The sequence below is a fragment of the Branchiostoma lanceolatum genome, chromosome 11, assembly GCF_035083965.1.
Source record: "Branchiostoma lanceolatum isolate klBraLanc5 chromosome 11, klBraLanc5.hap2, whole genome shotgun sequence".
NCBI classification, from domain to species: domain Eukaryota; kingdom Metazoa; phylum Chordata; class Leptocardii; order Amphioxiformes; family Branchiostomatidae; genus Branchiostoma; species Branchiostoma lanceolatum.
Window position 1 is genome coordinate 11,067,921 of NC_089732.1, and position 27,033 is coordinate 11,094,953.

General features: G+C 39.2%; 1 protein-coding gene across 1 annotated transcript; it reads left to right on the forward strand.

Moving 5' to 3' along the window:
- Positions 1-14: 14 nt before the first annotated feature.
- Positions 15-26,340, forward strand: LOC136444611 (uncharacterized). Its single transcript, XM_066442243.1, has 32 exons — positions 15-158; positions 456-572; positions 1,248-1,363; positions 2,222-2,369; positions 2,990-3,109; positions 3,546-3,704; positions 4,073-4,228; positions 5,359-5,436; positions 6,163-6,333; positions 7,130-7,264; positions 7,634-7,771; positions 8,459-8,590; positions 9,512-9,633; positions 10,296-10,410; positions 10,945-11,064; positions 11,533-11,658; positions 11,837-11,940; positions 12,841-13,090; positions 14,024-14,138; positions 14,606-14,734; positions 15,237-15,444; positions 15,824-16,005; positions 16,635-18,826; positions 19,292-19,453; positions 20,079-20,189; positions 20,465-20,637; positions 21,206-21,316; positions 21,613-21,683; positions 21,996-22,036; positions 22,531-22,627; positions 23,380-23,482; positions 24,024-26,340. Exons 1-32 carry the CDS (start codon positions 47-49, stop codon positions 24,105-24,107), a joined length of 6,198 nt encoding a protein of 2,065 aa, XP_066298340.1. The 5' UTR covers positions 15-46; the 3' UTR covers positions 24,108-26,340.
- The last annotated feature ends 693 nt before the right edge of the window (positions 26,341-27,033 follow it).

Here is a 27,033-nt window from a genome sequence, read left to right on the forward strand (position 1 = left end):
TTTATAATCAGGTCTTGCAAGAGGACTTCAGTGCAAGTCATTTGACATGTACAGTTCTGGGGGCACCTTGCAATGTCTACTGAACACAGAGAACAGGGATGTACAGGGCAGTCCTGGTCTTTCAGCCAACAACGGTGGATCTTACTATCAGAGAGGAGGTAAGATGTGGATGCATTTTGTTGTTTTTTATATAGAATGAATAGTTAATACACTAGCTTAGCTGGGACATTTGACACAGATTTGAAGAGCTGCTACCTTGTACTGGTTGTGGGGTTAGGCAGCAGGGAGAAGGTTAAGCATATTTTGTCAAGTTTTTAGATCTAATTATTTTAGAGTTCTGAGTTACTGTAAAGCAAAAACACACGCTCTTGCCTTAATTCTCATGGCATCGGCAAAGTCTACAATATCTATTCATAGAGGATGCAAAAGTAATGTTATGATATTCATGTGTCAAGACTTTAGTCCCTGCTCTGCCCTACCATGTGCCAACGGCGCCACCTGTCTGGATAGAGCGGGCCTGCAGTTCACTTGCATCTGTGGTCCTGGATGGATGGGACCTGAATGTGACTTAGGTATGAATTTTGTGCTGTTTATTTTCTTTCTTACTGTAGCAAGATAGTCTAACTATACACATGGGCATGCATTAGACGACTGCATCATGTTGCTACCTCTCATTTACATGTCTCCAACAACTTCAATGAATATAAACAGCATGCATTTCTTAAGTATTACAGTTTATCCTCAGTGAATTTTCTTTATTGGTTTCTATTTGAAGATACTAATGATTGCAATGTCAACATCAAAATGGGCAAAATTCCTACAAAATTTGTCTCTAGTGTAAGGGTATTTGAAAGCTATTACCTTAGCATACCAAAAGTTTAAGTGATAGACAGCCAATCAGCACCAAGGAGAGACACCATACCAATATTAGTTGAGTGAGTGATAGCCAATTAGCAAAAAGGAGAGATGCCACACCAAGAGTTTAAGTGAGTGATAGCCAATCAGCACCAAGGAGGGGCACTGTACTAAGAGTTTAAGTGAGAGATAGCCAATCAGCACCAAGGAGAGATACCTTACCAAGGGTGAGATGAAGCCAAACAGCACCCTGATACTGATATCTTAAAATTCTCTACCTAAAAGAAGTTGATACTTTGTACTTCTAAACTTAACAATCCTTAAGCCTTCTTAACTTAAAGGTTTTAGGAACTAGTGAAACCAAAATGTAAAATTTCAAATGTCTTGTTCAGCATCTAGCAACTCTCTGGACTACTTTGCAAAGTATAGTGGTTCTAACCTTGAAGGGAACGATGCTGAAATGATCACTGGAATTTCCCGCTCAAACTGCTCAACACAATGCCTACAGGTGAGACCATTTAAGTCTTCCCTACTACACAAGGCTTGAAATAACACCTACGTGTGCAGGTTAGTACAAGTACATTTGGAACTTTGTAATATTTATATCTGATGTCTACATGCACTGGTCCATGTACTGGGTGTAAGTATATGTGGAGTTGTGCTAATGATTACCTCCTGTGAAATGCCTAGTAACCTTTAGCACACTGAAGTAGCCGTTTGGCACCCAATTCTCTAATGGCTACAGAGTTAGGCAGCAGGGAGAAGGTTAAAAAAATGGTGTCTTTCCATTTTCCATTTTTACTCATACTTTATAAACTTTTTTTTCCCAGCATTGTAGTGCAGGTATCATTTGTCTGGTGTAATTAATTTATCTACGAAAAAAAGTGTCCTGTGCCCTGTTGCAGAATGACCAGACTGACACAACAATTGGCCTTAATCTTAATCCGTCCTTAGCAACAATATTCTGTCAAATAACGTTGTAGAAAACTCTGGATGAGATCCATATAATTATCTGTTTCTCAGACTTTCTGCTAGGATTTATAGACAGGGTGTCCAAAAATTGTGTGGGGGAGACAGACTTTCCCAATGGGCTCTATGGATTAACAATTACTCGGTAGCTTTAAATGTCAGTCAACTTTCATGCTGTCCAGCTGTCTGCTATGAGGAAAAAACAACAGCGGGCAGTGTGTGTGAATGTGTGTGTAAACACATGTACATGTATGATGTAATTACCAAGGAAACCGGCTGTTCTCTGGGTGTCCCCTGCAAAAAGAGACTGTCTAATGTCTTTGTTTCTTGGTGTAGGGCGTCCAGAAGACGCCCTGATGCCTTGCTAGCTAAAAGCAAGCTGTTTCACCTTTTACAGGGCACTACAACAGTCTCTAGAGGCAGCTGCAAGTCTTTTGACTACCGCATCTCGGAGCAGAGATGTTACCTCAGCACTGCAAGCAAGGAGACCAACCCTCGAGACTTCCGCCAGGGCAATGGTGACTTGGAGTACTACCAAAGAGAAGGTACTGCTAGTGCTGCTGTTTACGATTTTTAGATCTTCGGTAGAAAGAGTCCATGACATTAAAAGAATTACACATTCATTTTGTTGACAGGAAAAGCTTTCAAGTAGCCCTATACAACACAATCTCAGTATCTGGACACAGGAATTGTCATAATTTGAGTATGCAAACTCTCTCATTGTTCATTGTAGTGCTACACACAGAGTGTCTATAATCTTGAATTTTTGAATACCTAGAATCAGGCATTATGTTATGATACATTGTAAATGAAAACTTGTATTCCGTGTTTTCGTCCCTCAGCTCAGTGGTCCAAACGATTTTGCACATTCTTTAGTAAGTAAGAAAGTGCCATACCCTTCTGTAATAACCAATACATTAACATTAATCTACTGGTTTACATACATCTGCCACTTTGAAAAACAGTGGGTTTGAGAGATCTGTAGTACAGCAGACCCCAGGTATGCACAGTTTAGATATACAGGAGTGCATTATACTGGGGAAAGTTGGGTTGGAGATCTGTTTGGACGTATCTTTTCCTGGTTGTGGAATCATGTACCCTGATGGAATTATGTATACTGGTAAGTAGATGTTATTTTTAAATGAAAGTTTCTGTTTATTGTCAGCCTCTGGACCTTGTTCCAACTTGCCATGTCAGCTGCCACAGCGCTGTCAGACTGCACCCACTGCCTCTGGTTACCGGTGCTTCTGCCCCAACGGACGGCTGGGGCCCAACTGTGACGTCGGTAAAGACATACTCATACATATAATGCTTTTCTGAAGAGTAAGCTTGCTTGATTATGGTTAACGTAGAGTGGAACTTGTTGCCGCCAAGTCCTGTACAAATATCCTCATTACATTACTTTAGCCAACGTTTACAGCTAGATGTACAAATGTTAGGTATGACAGGTTGTTCAGTGTAGTATAACTGCTGCATGTCTGTGAAGTTGGTGTCTCACCCTTATATTGGGTATAATGACCCTATCTCTTAACAAACATCAGACTCTGTACTTAGCACAGAAAGTCCAGAAACCTGAATTTGATAAATCAATCTTATTACTCTATCAATGGTATAGTATTATGCACCATTGAAAATTCTATGTTTAAGTTACATGTATACATGTAAAATGTGGGTGGCCCATTGCTGATTTTACATCTAAGAATGTAATTCCATTGGTACAGAGGCCCAGGTGGATATTGGCATCGAGAGTAAGAATTACCTGGTGGACACCAGCAATGTGGAGATGTACTGTCGCACTGTCCGCGGGAACATCATACAGAACAACATCAGCAATGTGGACTACCCCATCGTACGGGAAAAGAGCGGGAAAATAGATATAGGTAAGATCTTACAAAATCAGGATGAAGCTACATCGTAGTGTTTTAAGTTAGAGGTGGACCAAGCAGTATTGTCTTATATTATTGTGATGCAACAAGATGTATCAGAAAGATTTTATATTCTATCTCTGTACACAAAATAAAGCACTTACCAACACGCTTTTGATCAGTCCTCTTATCCTTCTCAAGTTGAAATGACCGAAGCCTACATGTATGTCACATGACTTGAACAGAAGTAAAGAACTGTCACAACTTGCATTTAAACAACTAGGTGAACTGTCATTCAAACCACGAAAATGTAATTATAGCATGAATAAAACAGGAATGTCAATGTTGAATGGTGTAATAAATTACATGGTCTTACCACCCAGGAAACCCTTTCAATACATCCAACTTTCGGACGATCTACAACTATGGTGTTTATCTGTATGAACCTGCTGGAGACCTTCGTCTGGGTCCCTTCTCCTGTCAAGTTCAACAGGGAGGACAAGTCACCAAGGTCGTGACATTGAACATGAAGAAGAACGGTATTTGTTTGTTTGTTTGTGTCTTTAATTACAATCAAAATTGCTCTATTTGGCCATCAGAGAGGTCGAGTTGGGAGGAGCATGAAGGGGTTATTTGTACATGTAAATATTTGCTTGGTCAACAAAGATAACTCAAAATGATATCAATGATACAAAGAATAAATAAATAATAAATAGATAATAGTAACAAAGAATATTAGTCATCAAGTCATTAGTTCCATATAACCGTTTGATAAGGGTCAGCTACAGCGACAATAGTCTTTTGAAGGTTGATAGAGAAGATGCTGCTCTAGCGTCCTGTGGTAGTGAGTTCCATATAAGCGAACCAAAGTAGGCTAGGGACCTCCTGTATACTTATCTCAATGGTATAAACAATATGTTGAACCTTGGTAAAATGTCTGTAAATAGTTTCGTCATGTTGGTAAATCAGTTCAACATAGTCTAAGTACATGTAGGTAACAACGTTTCAACAGCTTGTCTGCTACCTTTATCAAGGCAAAGTGGCGGTGAGAGGGAAAGGTAGTCTTGTTCAATAATGCATTCTTGTCATGATAATGACATCACAAAATGACAAGTTTAATTTACTTTGCACTCTTGAAGACAGCAGACAAGTTGTTGAAACGTACACGTCGGTCGGGAAGAAAAAATATGGTTGCATACCAAAGAAAACTATGTTGGTGAAATGTATGCTTAATGTCAGGATTGGACAAGGTTTTAAGAATTGTCTTACCCAATTGGGCAAATACTTTAAAAAATCTACTTGCCCAAACTAAGTTTTCACTAGCCCAAAATTTGAATGACATATTTCTATGCACTTTTAGTTGTAGCAAGGGCATGTTTCATTTTTCAGCAATGAAGTAATGAAGTGATCAAGACAAACTTGTAGACTTAGGGCTGAAGACATTTTAATGAGGGGATTCTTATTTATTGAAATGTAGGGCGTCCAATTGCACTAGACCTATGGAACAAGTACAGGAGAACATCCACTTGCCCAACCAGCAATTTCACTTGTCCTGGGCTATAGGGCTAGTGGACTTGTCCAACCCTGAGTGATAAAGTTGCTCAAACCTAGACTCTAAACTTTGCATGCACACTAAAAGAGTTTCACTCTACAACTATTTCTATTTCAGCTAAGGTCCGACCGAAGGTCATCACCCAGACTGTCAGTGTTGGTGAGAGTGTCACACTGTCAGTGGACACAGATGCAGGTGTTTGTGTGTTTGCTTGTTTCATTAGTCGTTGTTTACAAGTATAGAAAAGTATATTATTTATGACATTTATGATAAGTATGGTGTGTATGAAAAGTATAGTATGTACAACAAGTTGTATTGGAATTTGAAAGTCAATCTTTGTAACATATTCTCCAACTGTGTAAAGACTATACTTCACTATCCTTCCTAGCTGGAATCCTCCAACATATTCAATGTAATCAATGGTACATGATACATTAATTTTATCCATCAGTATCATGATTACCTTTAACTGTTTATCATAACTAAAAGAAATGTCGTGCACTTACTGGAATGAAACACATTTAAACATCATTATACACATACAGTGCATGCAACATTTCACATTTTATAGATAATAAAAAGTTCAATAGAGATATCCTGATACAATGCTGCTTCACCTAAATCTGCAGGGTAACATATGTCCAGGATTTATAAAAACAGGGTATTTAGGGACATATGCTAGATGAAATATCAGTAATGCATATGCCTAGAGATGCAAACTTGACAGACTTTGTACATGTACATGTAACGTTATTCAGAACATTGTCTGAAAAGCTTTGATAACCCTGTCAATTAATTCTTACCAGAAATCGTTGCGGTTGATGGTGAATTAGCGTTATATGCATATACATATATATAATCTAAATATCCTATATATGTAATAATTATATGATTTTAATTCTGTATGTCATCAAGTGGTAGATGTTACCGGCCAGCTGACATGGCACCGTGATGGTGACTTGGTAATAGGAGTCCAGACTAAAGAATACACCATTGACTCTGTGCAGCGAAGACATGTTGGAGTGTACGAAGTTTACCAGCCTGGAAGATACCACTCCTATGAACACGCCTTCATGAGACTGATTGTTAGAGGTAGGACTTTACACTTACATGTATCAATTTCATGCGGAAAGGCACATGCTACATCTTGTATTCCGCACTGTTGCCAAGACTGGCTGCTCTAAATTGATATTCATGAACACACACCGCACACGGTGTTTTAGATCCGGTAACCGGGTGTTTCTTTCCCTAGGTTGTTGTTGTCAGGGCCTGCTCTAATCAATATTCATGAGCAGGCACTGCGTACATGTTGTCAGATACTGTTACTTGGATTTTTCCCCGCCTTTGGCTTCCCCGCCTTTGGCTTGCTATCTTACTTTAGTTTACTATGTGATTACTACAATATGAGCTAGAACCTGACTTAAGCAGATATTAAAAACAGTAAGTCAAGATGTCAACTGTATAAATGAACCTGACCAATAGACCTTGGATACCTGGTTAGATACCTGACTGAAGTAAGGAAATATAATCATGCAAGTCAGGCTGCAAAATCATCCCTTAATATATATTAAATCTGATATAGTAGTCCCCTGTTGAGTAAGCAGACAACTTTCTGTAGTTTGATAATAACTTTGTACTTAAAATTAATCATATACATGTATGCAATGTAGATTATAAGCTACAAACTTCAATTATTGCTTCTGGTTTGGTTCTGATTTTGAATTAGAATCTTCTAGAATCATTGATCCTATAGGTATTGTTCTTAACCTTCTCCCTGCTGCCTAACTCTGTAACCAATGAAGAATGGGGTGCCAAATGGCTACTTCAGTATGCTAAACTTTAAGGTTAATGATTACATAGACTGTTATCCTGTTGTTTCGTGTTGTAGGTTGTACCAAGGACAGATGGGGCCCTCCAGACTGCCTAGGGTTCTGTCCTGTGTGTCGGAATGGTGGGGTGTGTGATGATGCCACTGGGGTCTGTATCTGTGCTCCTGGCTTTAGAGGCGTCACCTGTGAAACAGGTACTGTAACTGTCACAGTAGTCATTTTTGCTATGATATTCTATCTGCTGACATGCTAAAAGTCACCAGATAGTTCTAGCAAAGCATGATGTTTATGAGTATTTTGATATTACAGCCATAGCAGAGACTATAAATTTGGTTTATCTACAATGTTTTCAAGGTTAATGAATTCATTGTCTAAGATAAAAACCCATACACAAAGGCAACTACATGTACTGTATAGTATGTAATATCTTTGTTGTGTATCATAGAAACTGAAACTAATTAAGAAGGACATGAATTTCTTCTGCAATGAACGACAAGCACTTCTGGAGAGTAAAGTTCGCTTGCTGCACCTCGTAATGATGTTGTGTTCTGTTGATCTTATAGCCTGTCCTGCAGGCTTTTTCGGCCCCACGTGTCAATCGCGCTGTACTTATGCCAACTGTCGCGAGAAGCTGATCTGCCTGCCAGACCCGTATGGCTGCTCCTGTGCTGCTGGATTCAAAGGCCTCGACTGTAACCAAGGTTTGTTTGACAGTCTTGTCAAAGTTAATCAAAATCCTTGCCACAACTTTCATTGTATATTAGGGGGAGTGAACATCTATGCCATAAGAATAGGAGGCTAGTCCACTGGTAGTGGTGTGGTCAACTCCCATATTCTTTCTCATGACTGCTAAGCTGAGAACAAAGTATGTACCATTTTTTAAAAGTTTTATTGTGACCTGACAGATTTAAACCCAACATCACAAATGCAAGGAAACCAGTCTACCCATTTAGCCACTGCACTGGTCTCCATGGCCTGGTGGGTAGATATCAGTCCCCGACTAAGTCATACCAGGCTTTTCAAATGGTATTGAATATGAGAATTACTGTTTTCTTTGCTTCTGGGACATGGGAAAGACTATGGGAGTTGAAAACGCACCACTGAAGGACCAGTGGATTAGCCCCTGCCGTAGTGCTTGTACAGTTATAGATTCTGAAACAGATGGGGGCTTCTCAATTCACAATATGGTGTGGGAAGGACTTAAACTTAATCTGACTAGTGTACATGTAGACAATTCGATTCAGTTTTCTGTCCTAATACTCCTAGCCTTCTTCTAAACCCTCAGATAAAAAGTAATATCAAATTTCCAAATTGTCTTCTATTTAGAATGATTCAGATTGTTTGAATGTATACAACCACTGATCGACAAACACCTTTTTGTATCGTAGTGTGTGATGCGGGTACTTTTGGTCCTGGCTGTGCTTTGACTTGTAACTGTCAAAGTGGGAGTTGCAATGGTATGACAGGCAGCTGTGCCAACGGATGTAAACAAGGATGGACAGGGAATTCATGCCAGATTGGTGAGTTTATGTTCATGCTGGTTACACTGCAACCTCCGTGGTTAAATCATCAACAGTGCTGCAGGTCTGCTATGTTATGTGAATTAATCTAGCTGAAACGAAATTTGAAAAACATTTTGTGTTTTGTAATTACTTTCAAGATCACATTTTGCTTTGTCTTCTTCTGTTAACATGTAATTCAAAACTACATTTAGCTTTGAATCCTTTCATGATTTTTGTTACAAATAATACATATTATACTCAGCTTATCTATTGAGTTTTTTCTTTAATTACATTGCTTACATGCAAATGCAATAGTGCTGCAAGAAACCATTATATGCATGTAAAGAAATAAGAAATCAGATAATTGCGCTGCTGCACTGTTCTCTAAATCATAGTCATAGGAGAATGCATGGGAATATCTGGTGTTACATCTATAAATGGCATGATGTACATGTCCTTGGTGCTGAACACGATGATATGGTTAAAAAGGAGAGACCATTTTTGGCTAAGATCATGATTTCTTGCCTTACAAGTAGAAGAAAGGTTTTATAAGACAAAATATCCTAAGGCTTAGTGACTGTTCAAATGATAACTGGTAAAAGTAAAAAAAAAAGATTTTTCAGTGAGCCACTATAGACCAACAATAAGGCATTTTTTATTGATCAGATCCATTTTTATTCATAAAAAGTAATTTGTTTTGAATAGTTATTTACAGCATAAAAAATATTTTCATCTCTTTGACACCTTTGTTCAATGTCAGTCAAATATGTTATTCTATCAATCAAATACTTGTATGATGGTAACATTATATATTGTGCCTCTACATTTTCCTGTTGCTTTCAATTATTCCATGAATTCTATTCCATTTACTTCAGTACAAAATGTCTACTACATATTCTTTCAGAAACTTTAAACATGAATCTGTTTTTGTTCCTATAGCTTCCAACAATCCTCTAGAGTACTTTAGCAAGCAGCAGGAAAATTTCTTGTTGGACAGCACAATCCTTCAGACCTTTGATACCAGTCTGGAGACGTGTGCTACACAATGTGTCGAATCACAGGTATGTGTCGGTCACACTTACAGGTTACTATGCCATATTGCATCTCTGAATCATTTATCATAATCCTCTTCTTAAAGGACGTTCCAGTCCAGAAGCAGGTATTAAGATTCATCTGAGACTAAATCGTTATGCTTGGATCCAGTTGGTTTGGTCAAATTTACCATAAGTTGAAGCCTGTACGCAGGGCGAACATTATAGCGATCGAGTTCTTGAATTCCCCGGAGGACCCTTCCAACAATGACAGAGTCCAATTTTTCTTACAAAAGAACCAAAATCTCTGTATCCTTTGTACTAGTACCTTCCTAAATGTATGATAGTCACTTGACTGCTTTTGTTAAGCTTATCCCATCTACTGTTAGCAAGAAATTGTGCCCAAAGTTGGCCATGCAAGAACATTAAAAGAAGGTCCGTATGTGGGTACAAGGATTTAGCAATGGATTATTGTCAAAAAGACAGCCGATGTAATTTATCCAAAAGTGGGGTGCATTTTTATCCCAATTAATATAATGTAATATAATCTATCAGAAAATGATACCCACTTCTGAAGTGGAATGCTCCTTTAATCTGTCAGTTGATTGACATGTCCGTGGTGCTGAACGCAATGAACACATCAAGGTAACCTTAGGTGAATATCCATTGATTATCTTGTGCCACTGAACCAGGGGTGTAAGTCTTTCAACTACCAAAGAAACAATCAAAGCTGCTGGGTGAACACCAAGAATGCTGCTGAAGCAAATTTGGTTTCCATGGGTGGGAGAGACTACTACCAGAGAGAAGGTTGGTACTTCTGTACTTTGTGCATAGATAAGGCATCACCAAATCAATTTCTTGTATTCTATTAGCCTTTAGCAAGAATTGAAAAATAATTAGTATTGTGACAGGGTGATATTTTGGGTTGCAGGGTCTTCTTGTAGTACACAGGCTTCCATAGATTGCTTTGAACGGACTTGTGTGCACCGCATGCTGTTCTTGAAAATTTGAATCCCGGATTCGTATGTTGGAACTGCTGTCGTTACAAATTATTTTTTGATTACACCAAATTGTCACAACTTCTCATGCATTTCAAAATTAAATGTTTCCTTTCTTGGGTATGACCTAAATAAAATCATCCTCCATATGAGAAGAGCATTGAAGAGCCAATCCAATGAGGAAGGCATAAAGTTGCTATGGCTCAAATTGCAAATTTTGCAGAAGACAATGCCTTTCAAGGAATGAACAAAAAGTTGTAACAGCAATACTTGGTAGTGTTTTATTGTTGTCTCTTTCTTGTAGAAAAGTCTTCATCACCATCAGTTGTTTTGTGACTTTCAGACTTCGGTGAGTGTTCCAAGGTTCCCTGTTTGAATCAAGGAGCTTGTTCTGTGTCAGATACGCCACCTGGATACACCTGCACCTGTACACCTGGATTGACTGGAAGTATCTGTACAGAAGGTTAGAACTCTATACAATTATTTCGGTTAAGATCTTGAGGTTGGAATATTTCATCATAGGTTCAATGTGGAGAACAGAAAAATGTACAATGAAGTAGTAGAAAAGCATCCTTTAGGCAAATATGACAGTTATGATAGAATATGCACTAATACTAGTTTCTCTTATGATGATACACTAGGATAGGAATAAGTAGATCTTTTAGTCTAGAATCAATTTTTTGTTTCAATTTCTTAATAGAAATGTATGTTATGTTCGTATGAAGGTTTGTCTGTGACAGTAATCAGCATATCAAGATCAATTACCACTCAGGTCAAGTGATGTAGGCTTCGGGTCAAATGAACTTGAGAAGGACCAGAGCACTGGTCAAAAGCTTGTTGGTAATCGCTTTACTTTATGTACAGAAGTACATGTAATGTGTAAATTCATTTATTTAATAGAATTGTATCTTCCCTTTCTTCTTTGCTGCAGACGTCGATGAGTGTCTGATCAACAACGGTCAGTGTGACGACAAATGCATAAACATCGGCCGAAGCTTTGTGTGTGGGTGTGTAGAGCCAAACTTCGTACTAGGGGCCGACAGAAGAACCTGTCTTGGTAGGTGATGGCAGACTAACTTAGTAAAAAAGTTAAAGTCCATCCCGCACCAGATGGTGCATAGGATGGCGCCCATCTCTGTTTCAGTAGCCCTTGGGCCACACAACTTTGTGCAATCACTATTGTAACAGCAGGGGCTAGTCCGCAGTAAATATTTGTTGTTTGTCTTTCTTTACAGATCAGACAGTACCCACTAATATCCAAATACAGCAAACTGGGACACAGTGTACTGTCACATGGGACCCACCACCAGAATCTGCACTTCAAATTCAGGAGTATCAAGTATGTTCAAAACTACTGTTCATCTTGGCAAATGTGGTTCTACTAGATAAGTATTATTAGTCACAAATTTTGGATATGTTGGTATTTCATACAAAATACATAACTTTTAAAAGATGTTTTTCAATTATATTTTCTACTTTTGCAATAATACATATTTCCCAATTTGCTTCATTTCATAAAGAACTCGTTAAGATATAGGGAGCAGGTAAGCAACTGATGTTTTTCCGTAAATGTTATGATAGTTATGAGTAACTGCGGAAATATGACGGACATTTGCTGTAAACGTTCCTCTCCCCAAACTGAATAAGACAGAAAATTTTATTGGACAGACCGAAAACTGCATGTCTTGAAAATTTCATCCCTGAATATTTATAAGCATTTCCTATTGGATCATTTTGATGCAGGAAGTATCAATTCTATCTGGAGAATGAAAAGACTTAATATTCCTGGATTCTAGTTTGAAGGCATAAAGAAGCAAAGAAGACTACAGGACCATATTTTTTTGTACCTGTCTTAAGTACATGTACTATGTAATCATAGGATGAATCACTCTGGCTTGCCCCCGCTGCGCCAAGCAGGTCGATCTGATCCTGGACTCTGTCAAGTTTCCTGTCAAAAACATCATTGCGGAAACGAACCAGTAGTCTAGTCTTTCTTTTCCCAGCTCCCAGTGCCATACTGCTGAGGATTATGACCGATTGTGGTGGACAGAAATGTCCAACATTACAATCAAAATGTCCACTTAGTCTAAGGCTTACTCGATTTAGAACCTTTTACGCCATTCATAACCAATTACTTGGTATGTCACGCGCATGTGCTTGATGATCACACTGCAGAGTGCAGTCATAGTCAAGGCTAACATCATATGTACAGTAGTAAGTACCAAATGGTCTGTTCCAGGTGACGGCAACAGCCAAGCTGCCTGTTCGAGACAATGATGTACAGGAAAGTGAGCTTGATACGGTCACCAAAGATGCAGGCCTGACAAGAACTGCTAGTTTCCAGAAGTCTTTACCAAGTGCCAGCTCACCAACAGATCTAGAGGAGCTCAAGCCAAACTCTGTCTACCCATTCCGAGTCAGGGCTAGGTCACAAAATGGCTGGGGTGGTTACAGTAAAGAGGTCAACTGCACTGTGCCTCCACTGGCAGGTAAGGGTTAACTGTTCCTATTCTCTCGTAATAAAATGATAATTAAACTAGGATATTGGAGTTTTCTTTTATACAACCAGTAATGTACCTCACCTGCTTACGTTTCGATGTCTGTCAGACACCTTCCTCAGAGCTTCTGACTAGAGCATCTTCTTGCCGCTTTATGTAGCCGGAGTAGCTGGCGCTTTTACTGGTTGTGTAGAATTAAAGAAAACTCCAATATCCTATCCTATTTAGTTACTGTTTTACTGTACTAAAACAACAGTAGCTAATCGAACTATTGGCATAAAACTTTGTCTTGAATTAACCTTTTTCTAAAGACTACTTCAAGACATCCTAAATTGTCTTAACCTCATTAACATATCTATTCAGAGTTTCGGTATAAAACCTGGTGTTCTCAGTCCTATCGTTAGTCACTGACGAAAGACAGTGGATACTGTCTGAAACGTCTGACTGTTTCAAAATCTTATCCAGTTGCTTGAGTAATTATTTTTGGCGTATCTTATTACCTGGATGTCTAACCTTCATCAACGTTCCAATATCCTATGTTCTACCAACCTGATGAAAATATTTTCTGAAAGTAATTAAAAAAAACTGATGTGTACAAACTACAACAGAATTGTTTGATTGATTTTCTAGTTTCCCAGTCAGCTCTAAGGCATACTTTGAAATTATCATATCTAAAAGTTCCATCAATTGATCAATCTATCAATTAAACATATTGATCATAAACGATTTTCTAAAAAATGTTTTCTTGTTTTCTTGTAGAATAAGCTATTACATACAGTTTGCACACTTTTCGTCTATTCAAGTCACAATTCTTGAATTATGTCTTCCGTTTACATGTCCTCCTTTTACACATCAATAAACTTATTAGACATTCAGCACATGTGGCCACAACTTAAATTTTCCCTCCCTCTACACAATTTCCAGTTCCTTTTCCACCATCCGCTCCGGCAAAAAATGATGAAGCATCAGATACAGCAAACAGTGACCGGACCATTCCTATCTGGCTGTATGGAGACAAACAACGATACGGATCTGTGGGGTAAGTTGTAAAGCAACAAGTCAAGATTACATTGAAAAATCTTGAGATTGTTTCTTCAGGTTTTTTAAAACAATCTTCAGATTTACAAATCTCAATTTTGTTTTGTTATAACTGACGCGTGAAAACTTCCGCTGGGGGTTGTAATCATTCGTACAGTGACAGGGAAGTTTTTTCACAAAATATCAACTTTGTGAGTAAAAGCTGTAAAAAGAAGCATTTGTCCAAATTGTGCAATGTTGATACGGCTGATAACTGTACATGTCATGTACGATTTAAACTCATTCCGTCGTAACCTTTCCATGACTTTGTGCTCTCTGTCCTGTTGGTATTAAGTTGATTGATATCCACAGCTTCTTTTTCCATAATGAAAATGTACCAATGTTTTAATTGAAAGGTCATGGGTAGTACCTTTTATTTCGATTTTTTAAAAGAACATATGACTCAAGTAAAGGTCTATTTCCTGCCAGATGCTACCAGGTTGTAGTTGTAGAGCTGAAAAATGGAGCGACAACGTCTGACCTGCCAAACCCGCAAGACCTGGAAGTGCCATCTGGAACAGATGAATACAATGCCTATGTAGCTGCTGCACATATGGGGTGAGATGCAAAATTTATATGCAGGAAATGGCGGTGTGAATAGAAAGTTTGTTGTAGGCAATGACAACATGGCACTTTGTAACCATGGATATCGTTTGATGTACTTTAGGGTGTTTTTGTGAGAAGTCATTGTCCCTATGATAGGATTGGTTTGTAGTAACAAGTAACCCTAGTGCAAATTACATGTATTTGAGTGTCACCTCATATTGTCTTATGATTTTAACGGAACTTTGTGTAATTTGTTCTCTGCTGGTATGCTTAGAAAAATGATGAACAGTATCACTGGGCAGTGGCAATGTATTAACTGTCACAAATCAACTGCATAATGTGGAGATGCACATCTTTTGTAGCCTGGTATCCATCTCTATTCAGGGTCCTTATCACAGGACCCTTTGCTAGCATTTTCAAATGGTTGGTGGACGGGGCAACCACAGAGAGAAAAAAAGGATGGACATACTGAGCTTTTTGATCTTCTGATCTCTTCTCTCTAATGTATATGTAGGGAGTTAGTTGGCAGGAGGAAGACAGTCACACTTGGAGATGGGCAACAGACCAGCTGTCGGCCTCCCCAGTCATCTTCCGGGTCAAGGGTCAGACGTGCACTGACGAATCAGGACGTCTTTGGCACCACCTTCACCAACAACCCTCTCAACCCAAGCACACCCTACACCACGTCTGTTAGAGCATTCTCACCTCAAGGCAGCCAACCGGTATTGTACTTACCATCATTCTCTACAGTAATTGTACTTGCATAACACTGCAACATGTCAAGTATAATGCCTTTTTTTTTACTTTAACCCAAGGGAGTGTGCCTCACGGTGTGTTTCTGTGATTCCAAATATATGCAATGCAGCCATCTGTGATTTTCGATATACACAATGCAGCATCGCAGTACATCCTCTGTGCTGCTAAATATACTATATGATATATATTCATCATGTATACTACATGTATATAGTCTTTTGTAGAGTACTCGATAAAGATTTTCAGATAGAGTAGGCCTAAGAACATTTTGTTTGGAAAAGTTGCCATACATTGTATCATATACAATTGTTGAGCAAGTTATCATAATGATTATTGTATCCGCAGCCAACCTACTCGTCAAGCGCTTACATGGCCCCTGTGACAACAGCTCCCCCTGGGGGTGCTGCAGGAACCGGCCCCGGGACTGGTGCGCTCGCCCCCGCGATGTGGGGCAAGATCGCTGCTGGGATCATCGGGGGAGCCCTGTTCATTTGTGCGCTCCTGCCACTGCTCTACTACTGTTGGAAGTGTGTACATTTTCAATCACACGATACAGATTTGATTATATGGATGGCATCCTCTGAGCACCCCTTAACCCATGCAAGAGTGCGAGAATAAAAAGCTGGGCCAAAAAAATGCTGCCTTCATTTTGAAATCTAAGTGGTCAGGAAAGTTCAACAAATGACTGAACATGCAGAACATTGGTATACCAAACAATAAATTCTTTATTTTTGTTATTTTTGTCCTTTCTCATCTTATCTGACTTTGGAAGACTTCGCTCAGTAGTTCAATTGTCCATCTCCCGATATCTGTTTATAATCTATGGCATATATGTGCTCATTTTGCAGCTTTTTTTTTGGGGGGGGGGGAACGGACACAACTTGATTTGCCTGCAGATGTCATCCATATAATGAAATCAGTGTGGCCTTACATTTTAAAACTATCAAGCAAGTATTAGGTAATACTGTATACCAAAGCGACCAACCTGCTGACCCACTAGCCAGTCTCAAGCAACCAAGAAGCAAATACTGGCAAAACTTTTCTCTGTGGCAAAGAAAATTGCTCAAAATTTGTATGTGCATCGGTCTCATCATTCTAAAACCAACATGGTGGTCAGAACTTGCTAATCAATTTGATATGACGTATTATCTTACAGAAAAAGAGGAGGTGGTAAGAAGAAAGACTCATTTGATGTGGAGGGAAGAATGAAGGGCACAGGAGGAGTGTCTGCCAAAGCCGACATCCCAGGTGTATCTACCAGGGCTGATATGCCAGGTGTGGAAGCAAAACTCGACAAGCCAGGTGTTCAGTCATCGGCAGGACTATCTCTTCATCCTGGAGCACCTCCTGTTGTAAAGAAGCCCAAGGATTCTGCCAAGGCATCCTGTTTTGGGAAGAAAAAAAAGGAAACGGGTGGAGGAGGAATAGAGGTCTACTCTCCAGCCATTGATGCTCGCACTGGTGGTGAACTGAATGCGCCGAGTATGAATGTCAGAGGACCACGAGCAAACATCGACGCCAACGCTCCTCAACTAGAGGGTGATGTCGATCTTCGCGGACCTAATGTTCACATGAAGAAACCTAAGAAATCAGGCGGTCTGAATTGCTTGAAGAAACCAAAGAAGCCTTCAGGAGATATAGAAATGAATGCTCCAAGTATGAATGTCAGAGGACCACGGGCAGACATTGATGCTCGAGCCAGTGGAGAGCTGAATGCGCCAAGTATGAACGTCAGAGGGCCACGGGCAAATATCGATGCCAACGCGCCTCATCTAGAGGGAGATGTGGATCTTCGTGGACCTAATGTTCACATGAAGAAACCTAAGAAATCAGGCGGTCTGAACTGTTTGAAGAAGCCAAAGAAACCAAAAGGAGGAATAGAAATGGATATGCCTGACGTCAAAGGAAATGTGTCTGGTCCGAAAATGCCCGATGTAGACGTCAAAGGACCACAGATGAAAGTCAAAGGTCCAGAGATGCCAGATGCTCACCTGAAAGGTCCTAAAGCTCCAGATGTCCATCTGAAAGGTCCTAAACTGAAAGGTCCAGATGTCGACATAAATGCTCCAAAAGTACCAACTGTAAACTTAAAATCAGGTGATATTGACATTGATCATGAGTATGAAAATATGGACTTCAATCTAGAGGGTCCAAAAGCAAAGGGTGGTTTCAAGATGCCTGACCTTAACATTGGAAAACCAAATATGCCAGATTTCAACCTCAAAGGTCCTAAGGTAAAAGGCCCTGATGTTGATATAGATGCAAATCTAGACGCTGATGTTGATCTTCCTGAAGCTAAAGGTGGGTTCAAGATGCCTGGCTTTAACATGGGGAAACCAAACATGCCCGATTTCAATCTTAAACGTCCGAAGGTAAAAGGCCCGGATGTCGACATAGATGCAAATCTACCATCTGCCAACATTGATGCTGATGTTGATCTTCCAGAAGCTGAAGGTGGTTTTAAAATGCCTGGTTTCAACATCGGAAAACCAAAAATGCCAGATTTCAATCTTAAAGGTCCTAAAGTAAAAGGTCCTGATGTTGACTTGGATGTGGATGCAAACATAGATGCTGATGTTGATCTTCCTGAAGCTGAAGGTGGTTTTAAAATGCCTGGTTTCAACATCGGAAAACCAAAAATGCCAGATTTCAATCTTAAAGGTCCAAAGGTAAAAGGCCCAGATGTGGACATAGATGCAAATCTACCATCTGCCAACATAGATGGTGATGTTGATCTTCCTGACGCTGAAGGTGGTTTTAAGATGCCTGGTTTTAACATGGGAAAACCAGATTTCAGCATGAAGAGGCCAGACATGCCAGATTTCAATCTGCCCTCTTTTAAAGGTCCAAAGATGAAAGGTCCAGGCGTTGACATTGATGCAGAGTTACCAAGTGGATCCATAGATGCTGACATGAGTTTCTCAAAGCCAGATTTAGACTTGGAGGCTCCCAAGATGCCAGGTGTAAATGTGAGGGGTCCAAAGGAGGATATCAGTCTCCCTAAGGGTGTAGTCAATGTGAACGCACCTGGTATTGAAACAGAGTTACCACGAGGTAAAGCAGAGTTCGGTATCAAGGGACCGCAAGCTCCAAAGCTGCATGCCCAAGGTCCGTCCTTTGATGTCAAAGGACCCAAAGCTCCCAGCATGGATATTCGAGGGCCTCGTGTAAAAGGAGGGATAGATGTGGACTCCCCAAAGGTTGATTTGAAGGGAAGACCTCTGGATGCTGAAAAGGGTGGCTGTTTCGGTGGTAAGAAGAAACCTTCAGGAGGTGTTGATGTAGATCTGAAGGGACCCAAACTGAAGGGACCCAAACTCACAACAGGAGATGCAAGCTTCAGTATGGGTAAGTATGTGTCTGTTTATGCATGGGGGACACGATGATATCTTTTTAAATAAGCAGATCATGGTACATTGGCACACCAAATTGGTGGACATCACTCCAGTGTTACGGTAGGTGACTTGTAAAGTAGCTTTCCCATGTTGAAGAGCACAACGTTGGGATGTCATGAGTATCAAACCCTGAACCTATTGCTATTGGTTCTGAGCCCAACGCTCTAACCTTTACGCCACCCTGATGCCACTGCTGATGATAGCTATGAGAAGACAGAATTCTGTTAATTTTCAAAGTCAACATGTGAGAAGAATGCATGTGACTGGTACTTAGTCCATAGAAAAGTCTGAGCCAAAATTGAATGTAAGTAGTCAGACTTCAATGACAGATAAGGGAAGATTTTGCCCTGCATCCGTCTGAAGTTGTTGATATCAAACATGACTAAATCCATTGAAACAACTTTGTATTTTCCCACAGACAACCCAGCCTTTGATTCAGACATTCCAAACAAAGTCATTTCCTGGGAAGGAGTGAGGCTTGACCCTAAGGTACTTGGAAGAGGAAAATTTGGAGAGGTCAGGAAAGGAACAGTTAAGAAGGGTGGACTGATGAAGCCAGCAGTCGTCAAGATGTTGAAAGGTAACTGTTGCTTTTGTTTGACAATGTTAGAAAATGGCTATGATGAATATTATATTACTGCCTCTGTTGATCTTACTCTAAACCTTGGCATGACTGTGCCTCTTCATTTATTCCTATCTTCCATTGCAGCAATCACAATCAGGGCATTCCTATCCATGTTTGTATCTTATGTATGTTGGTTGATGTAGTATTTTCATGGCTTTCTGCAGCAAGTCTTGTGTTGCATTTACTTTTGCCATCAATGGCAAATGAATTGCGGTTTTAATTTTTGGATGGATTGATCTGTTGTGCAGGTGATTTTTTTTTCACACAAGAAGCAGTGTTATACATAATTTATATATATATGCAGAGCTTTCGATTCCAATTAATATTTTGAAATGTCCTCATCATTTTGAAACACTTACCCTGCCTCTAAAAAAAGCATTCAAACCAGTCTTAAGTGACAAGTCAAGGAACCCGTAGAACATGGTAGACAAGGCAGTGATACTATAGACATTTTATGATTTGATCAATGATAAAAATAATCTAAGGGACCACGCAAAAAGTGGCCACAACAGACATGTGGTCCTTAAGCGGAACTGGTCACTTTCTAAGTACAGGTTTAACTGTATTTCATCTTGCACAGCCTCTGCACCACAGAAGGACCGCAATGACTTCATCAGTGAGCTGGATGAGATGACTAGAGTGGGAGATCACCCCAACCTGGTCAACCTGATTGGTGCAGGGCAGCATGACGGTGAGGCTTCATACATTAACCCTGGTTGTACCGCAAACAGGACTGTCTCTTTATTCTGCGTCTAACCTAGTTAGTAATATATTATCGTGACTTCCAGTTTCAAAGGCAAATGTTGAAAACTTTTAAAGTTTGTAAATAGAATATTGGGGTAGATGTGATTGTCTGTGTAGAGCAGACCTCTAGGATTATCATTAAGGTTATTGTAATATTTCAGAGTAAAACAGGGTTGGCAACAGCAATGACATGTACAATAAACTTGTTGGTTTTATAACCAGGAAACATGTTCATGGCCCTTGAGCTGGCGAACAAGGGAACCCTTCGGAGTTACCTGCGGGAGAGTCGTCGCCCAGGGGAGGCTGGTGGTCAGATCTCCACCCTGTCCAGCAAACAACTGTTACAGTTTTCTAAGCAGGTGGCGGAAGGAATGCAGCAGATATCGAGAAAAGGGGTGAGGCAGATCTTAATCCTGAAGATATAAGAACTGGAAGTTGTACGAATTTCAGCATTAGGGACAGGCCCACAGCAGCTCTCAGTAATAGTGTTTCAGTACCAGGGACAGGCACATAGTAGTTAGTAACATTGTTTCAGGGACAGGCACATAATAGTATGAAAAAGTGTTTCAGCACCAGGGACAGACCCACAACAGTTCTTAGTAACAGTGTTTCAGTACCAGGGATAGGCACACAACAGTTCTTAGTAACAATGTTTCAGTACCAGGGACAGGCACACAACAGTTCTTAGTAACAGTGTTTCAGCACCAGGGACAGGCCCACAACAGTTCTTAGTAACTGTGTTTCAGCACCAGGGACAGGCACACAACAGTTCTTAGTAATAGCGTTTCAGTACTAGAGATAGACCCACAACACTTCTTAGTAACAGTATTTCAGCAACAGACACAGGCACATAAAAGTTAGTAACGGTTTTTTCAGCACCAGGGACAGATCAACAAGTTCTCATAAAGACTTACTACTAGATATAATGATAATAATCCGTTGCTATTTTTCTTAATCCTGCAGATAATTCACAGAGATTTGTCAGCCAAGAATGTCCTTGTGATGGAGGAAGGTAGCAGACCAGTCTGCAAAGTGTCTGACTATGGCTTACCAAGGATGGTCAAGGCAGAGAAGGTACAATTGTAACACACTCATGCCTGTAGCAGTGTTTGTATAACTTAAAAACATAACAATTGTTTTTAATGATTATGAAACAGACATTGAGATAGATAGTACATTGAAGATGCTTGCCACTGCAATTTTGAAATTTAGAAGCACGAGGTATCTACAACAGTTTTTCAGAATGAATATGTACTTAGTAAATATGTATATATCTTCAAGTAATGTAATTAAGTCTGATGCTGATGTCTCCTTTTACATTTATGCATGCATTAAGTTTGTCAGTGTTTTTAATTGGTTTGTTTTTTCAGAGGGTTGTCCCCAATCGCTGGATGGCCCCAGAGTCGTTGACAAACAACACCTACACTGCCAAGACTGATGTGTATGATAAATCTCATTTGATAGATTTCATTAACTAATTAAGTTGTTAATCAATTAGATTCTGAGATAGAAGTAAAAAAAAAGAAACCAAAAGTGTATAATTCGTTCCTGATAGTCTTAGTCTTTAGCATTGTCATTTCATTCATAGCAAATTAGCCCTTTTCCCTCCCTCCATTAACCTCCTCCTGCTGTGATAACGTTTAACACCATATTTGTATATTTTATGGGGTTAGGCAGTAGGAAGAAGGTTAATATTGACACTGAAAATGCCTATCCAGCAACTACAGTGCTTTAACTGCTGTTTCTGTTGCAGATGGTCGTATGGAGTTGTCCTTTGGGAGATCACAACACTGGGTAAGTGGACAGAAACATAGACATTACACACATCATACATGTATTAGTTAGTAGACCTTACAATATCCAAACACATTAATGGATTCATTATACATGATTACAGAATGAGTGTAATAATTCAGTGTCAATTGTCCGAAGTTCCTTTAACAACACAACTCTTAGATTAGCTAATCTACAGTACTGAAATGGGTTCTTGGTTGATTAATACATGAATATAATGTGGCAAGGAGAAGAGTTTGTTAAGCCCCAAGGAAGGTAGCAAAAAGGTACCCAAAAAGTTAGCAGATAGAATGGACTCATTGTGGTGTATCCAAGAACCCATTATATTAAATGATATATACCGTACAGTGCTGTCCAAAACACTGATTCATACTTTTGGCATGTACAATAGTGCTGATTAGAGGACAATTCAATACAACTGTAATCACATTCGTTAGTAAATGCTACACTCTATGTTGAATACAAGTACTAAATAATGCTGCCCTTGTTTTCAGGTGGGACTCCTTACAGTGAACTGGAAAATGAGGAGCTGACCAGTGAGATTCCTGCTGGCTACAAGTTAAAACAACCAAACAACTGCCATGATCACATGTAAGTCTACAACTCAACGTTGAAAAAGTAACTCGTAGTCCGTGTTTTACACCAAAACTGGTGGTTATAAGTATTTTAAGAAGTAAATTAGTGATAGATAGATAAATATAACCCTTTAGGTGTACAGGGAACAATGCCTTTCCCCCAGTTTTTGTTTGTTGCAACAAGTTCTGCCAAAGAGCATGTACTTCCAGCGGTACTTTATCTTTTTGAGGTTAGCGGTCCAATTGGCATGATTGTTTTATTTCTGCACAGCCCTAATGGGCTTAAATGGAATTAGATTTTGGCCCTTCTAGCAGCTGTCTTTTGGACATAGATTACAATCATGTAAATCATGCAGAAATACAAGTGGCATACAAGTGGGGGCTGACAATATATGCTTTGGCAAAGTTTTATGTTGTACAAATCAAGAACACAGCCTGTCCAGAAGTTGCTAGAGGGCCTAAAGTTGACCTTGTCTTTACAGGACCTACTCACCTTTTGTAGCCTCCATTCAAAATATTATCGTTATCCATTCATAGGTTCTTAACTTATTGTTCGCCAAAGAATGTGGAAAACATCAGGCAGACAGACACACCAAAGACAGTAACTTTTATAAAGCTAAACTTTGTGTATGCTCCAACTCTTTAACTTTAACAGAGTATGAAATATGATGATGATGTTATACACACATCTACCTCCCATAAAACTCTCTAGTTTATGGTGATCACTGTCCTTTTTTAAAAGTTACCCCCTTATTTCTCTCTATCCAGGTACATCCTGATGAGGCAGTGTTACCGTGACGACCCAGAGACACGCCCCACCTTCCCACAGCTGGCCGAGACCCTGAAGGAAATGGAGGCCAACAGCAATGAGGTGGGGTGTCTTTTTATACATCAACCATTCACTCACACACTCACACATCTGCTTTATCATATAGTTGCACATAGATGTGGTGGTATGATGGCAGACCGCCAGGTGCCTTTGTCTTGTGTGTTTTTGTTACTGGTAACACTGGAAGGTGAGGAAGTAGAATTGTGGACAAGCAAAGAGAATTCAAGTTATTGGAAGCCCGAGGGAATATATAACTAGTCAAAGCCCATACTGTTAAGGTTAAAAGCCCGTCCATACATTTTGTAAGAACCATATGAAATCCATGGTCCAGGTATCACAGTCCTTTGGCCGTCAGGCAATCCGACCCACGGTTGGGGTGGTACCTTGCGTGATATGGAAAACTGTGTTGCATTGTCTATGTATTGTTGTGAAACATTGTGGGCTAGTGGCAACTATTGGCAACTGCAATCCCTTATCCATACAACGTCATACATGAATGAATATCAGTTTGTAAAAGTTTTGATAAATAAGGGGTCTCTTTTTCAATTAGACTGTGTTTTTGACTTTCAATTTCTTCTCTCAGACTTACATCGATGTCCAGACAGACGGCAATTTTGAATATGAACCAGCAGACCCGCTCAAGGATGATGACTGTGTATATATATAGAGAAGCAACTGCCTGGAGGCCTCCACACCTGTTGATTTCATCTCCACCACTCAGCAGTGCCTCCTGGTGACTAGTTACTGCACTGCATGGTCAACACACAGTCAAACTTGTCTCTAGTGATTACTGAAGCTTGAACTGACGAAAATGGTGACAGTAGACAGGTGGTCACATTAATAGGATTCTTGATGATAGGGTCAGTGGAAAAAATAATCTAAATGGACCAAAAAGTGGTCACTATAGCCATGTAGGCCTTATGCAGAGGTGGTTGAATTCTGTAATAAAGGTATTGCCTAGCTTGAGAATTAAGCTTTCAAATAACAGCTATAAACTGTATTTTCTGAACATGAATTAACAGTACATGTGTATGTTAGTGTTACTGACCAGCTGTTACAACCAATTCTGAAAAATAGTTTATGTGATGATAGTGTTTTGGTTGAACTTTCAACTGAATAAATCAATTCAAGTGGTAGCATAGATTTGTTTTGTAAGAACCCATCGTAGATGGCTTTGGATGACAGCATTGTTGCAGGAATGACCAAAAACAGAGAAAAAAAATATCTTTTCACTCACTGGAAGTCGTTTTCCACAAGTAACAGTCTTTTACAGATACTGCATTGTATTCAATCATATTTAGCTATATCCTTACCTGTTAGCAGTGTTTACTGGAACTGATCTTTGATATTATTAGTACATGAATTTACAAGTAGGTTTTGAGACATATGTACCAGTGTTAGTAAAATCGGTAAGCGCAAACTTGATGTAAAAACTCCTACAAGTGCTTTCATTATATGTTAGAGGTATATATGAGTTGGAAATAATTGGTAAATATGTCTAGAATTGCAGGTACTTAATAAGTATTGTCTTTGTGATGTAATTTTGTTTGGTATTGCATCATTTCCGGGATATATGAGTAAAGGCATATAATTTTGAGTTTGAAAGTAACTGGTAAGTTAACCTAAAGTTAACCTAAAGGGAGATACAAAAAGCTACCGGTCCAGGACAGAACATGTAAACAATGTGCAACGAAAGCAGTGGAAAATGAAATACATTTTATATGCGAATGTCCCGAATTTGAAACCGAAAGAAGCAGATTATTCACGAAAGTATCCGAAATCTCCAAAAACTTTTCTAAATTAAGAAATACACAGAAACTCATATTCCTTTTAAAATCATCCAGCCCACTCATCATTGAAAGTGTGGGACTTTTTATTTTCCACTGCTTTCAGAGAAGAAATCAAACCCCGCATTAGTACCGTAGATATAGAAACTTACTGTAGAATAGCAATATAGAATGATTTTGTATTCATGTATACCTCTGTTTTACCTTACATTTGTATTTCGACATTGTTGTCAACATGCAATTAGCCTACGGGCATGAATTTGCAATAAACTATTCTATAATATAGTATGTAATTTTGTTGGATATTGCATCTACATTTGTACCTATATTATCCATATTAATGTTTCAATTTGCCTGAAATTTCAGAAAAATGCACCTTGTCATCTATGCACAAAATTCTTTCAACTTCTAAATTTTAAATTCATATTTGTTAGAGTCATGCATGTACAAATGTAGTACGAATGTGCCAATAGCTGGTCATTAGCATACCTTTCAGTTCCACCTTCTAGTTCCAGTTTTCAATATGACAGTCAATATCTGTTGTGTTTCTGTTTCTATTGATGATTGTAATGGCAGCATTTGTGGTTACTTGCAGAGATAGACCTAAATTCTTTCACAATGATAACTAACAAGTTACATGTGAAGAAGTATAAACTATTTTTAGATAATTCAGATCATGAAAGTCCTAGTTAGCTCTGAAAGCTAACATTGCTACATATATCTCCGCATTGGATTTACATAATGTGAATTGTACTGATAGATACATACATGTATATACATGTATGGGATAAGGACAAAGGATCACAAAGTAGCAGCACATTTAAACATTACATTTATCTGAATGGGGTAAGGTTTGTATCTATTTTAGTCTGTTTTCAGTCTATGTAGGACATACTTATTGAATATGCTGGCAGCTTATAAAATTAGTCTTTTTGAATATATTTTGAGTGTAACACGTTCTCCACAACTTTGGCTATGGTCAGGTTTCATTATCTCACATTATTCTATGAAGGGGTGACAGGATTACATATGAGTTCACTGTTTTTTTTATAAGTACCCAATTTATATGAACTATATGCTGATCAATGGAAAATAAAGTGTTGGATCAATGAGCATGTGTTTGTCTTTGTATTATCCAAGCAAATATAGAACTGACAGAAATATCTTGACTTTACCGAAAAAATGTTTTCAAGAAAGCAGGAGTCACCATATGAAGACAGTACAGACAGGTTCACTGAAAAGCTGTGCAAATTTGTAGCAGTCTTGTACAGTAGACTTCTTTTCTTCTTAATTTCAACCAAACCAAGTAGACTCGAGCTCAGCATATATGTCTTGACTTTGAGAAAAGGAAAATAAGTATTCTAAGCGACATGAAATGACATCTGCACCATATATAAAGCTACACATGGAACGTATGTAAGACTGAAAAGTGTAAAAAAGCTCCATATTCAACCGTTCATTCTAGCCCACCTGGTAAAGCATATCTTTCGCTGGCTTAAAGCAGACTGTCTTGTTTGGTTTCACATTTTACTAGTCGGAACGACACACCCTACCAGAGCCTTATCTGCAGTACCGCTCCCGGCCGCGACCTGAAAAGTGTCTAAGACGACCTCAGATTGGCAAATTTCCGTCTTTTGGGGAATGGAGAAATGACGAAAGGCTCGCAAAGGGGCTTGGAATTTCTGTGCTCGTTTGACCTTGATTTTGACAATGTGACCATTCAAAATTATAAATCACGATTTTCAAGACATTTTGCAAACAATGAAATTAGATATTGGGTCATACATGGCATACTGCCTTTACCTT

Bases quoted from the DNA above. Each gene is read 5' to 3' on its own strand.
- LOC136444611 (XM_066442243.1), top strand. From the start codon at position 47: ATGTACAGTTCTGGGGGCACCTTGCAATGTCTACTGAACACAGAGAAC. The intron at 11,941-12,840 runs GTATGTTCAAAA...GGTCTGTTCCAG, and splicing joins TTCAAATTCAGGAGTATCAA to GTGACGGCAACAGCCAAGCT. The intron at 21,317-21,612 runs GTACAATTGTAA...TTGTTTTTTCAG, and splicing joins GGATGGTCAAGGCAGAGAAG to AGGGTTGTCCCCAATCGCTG.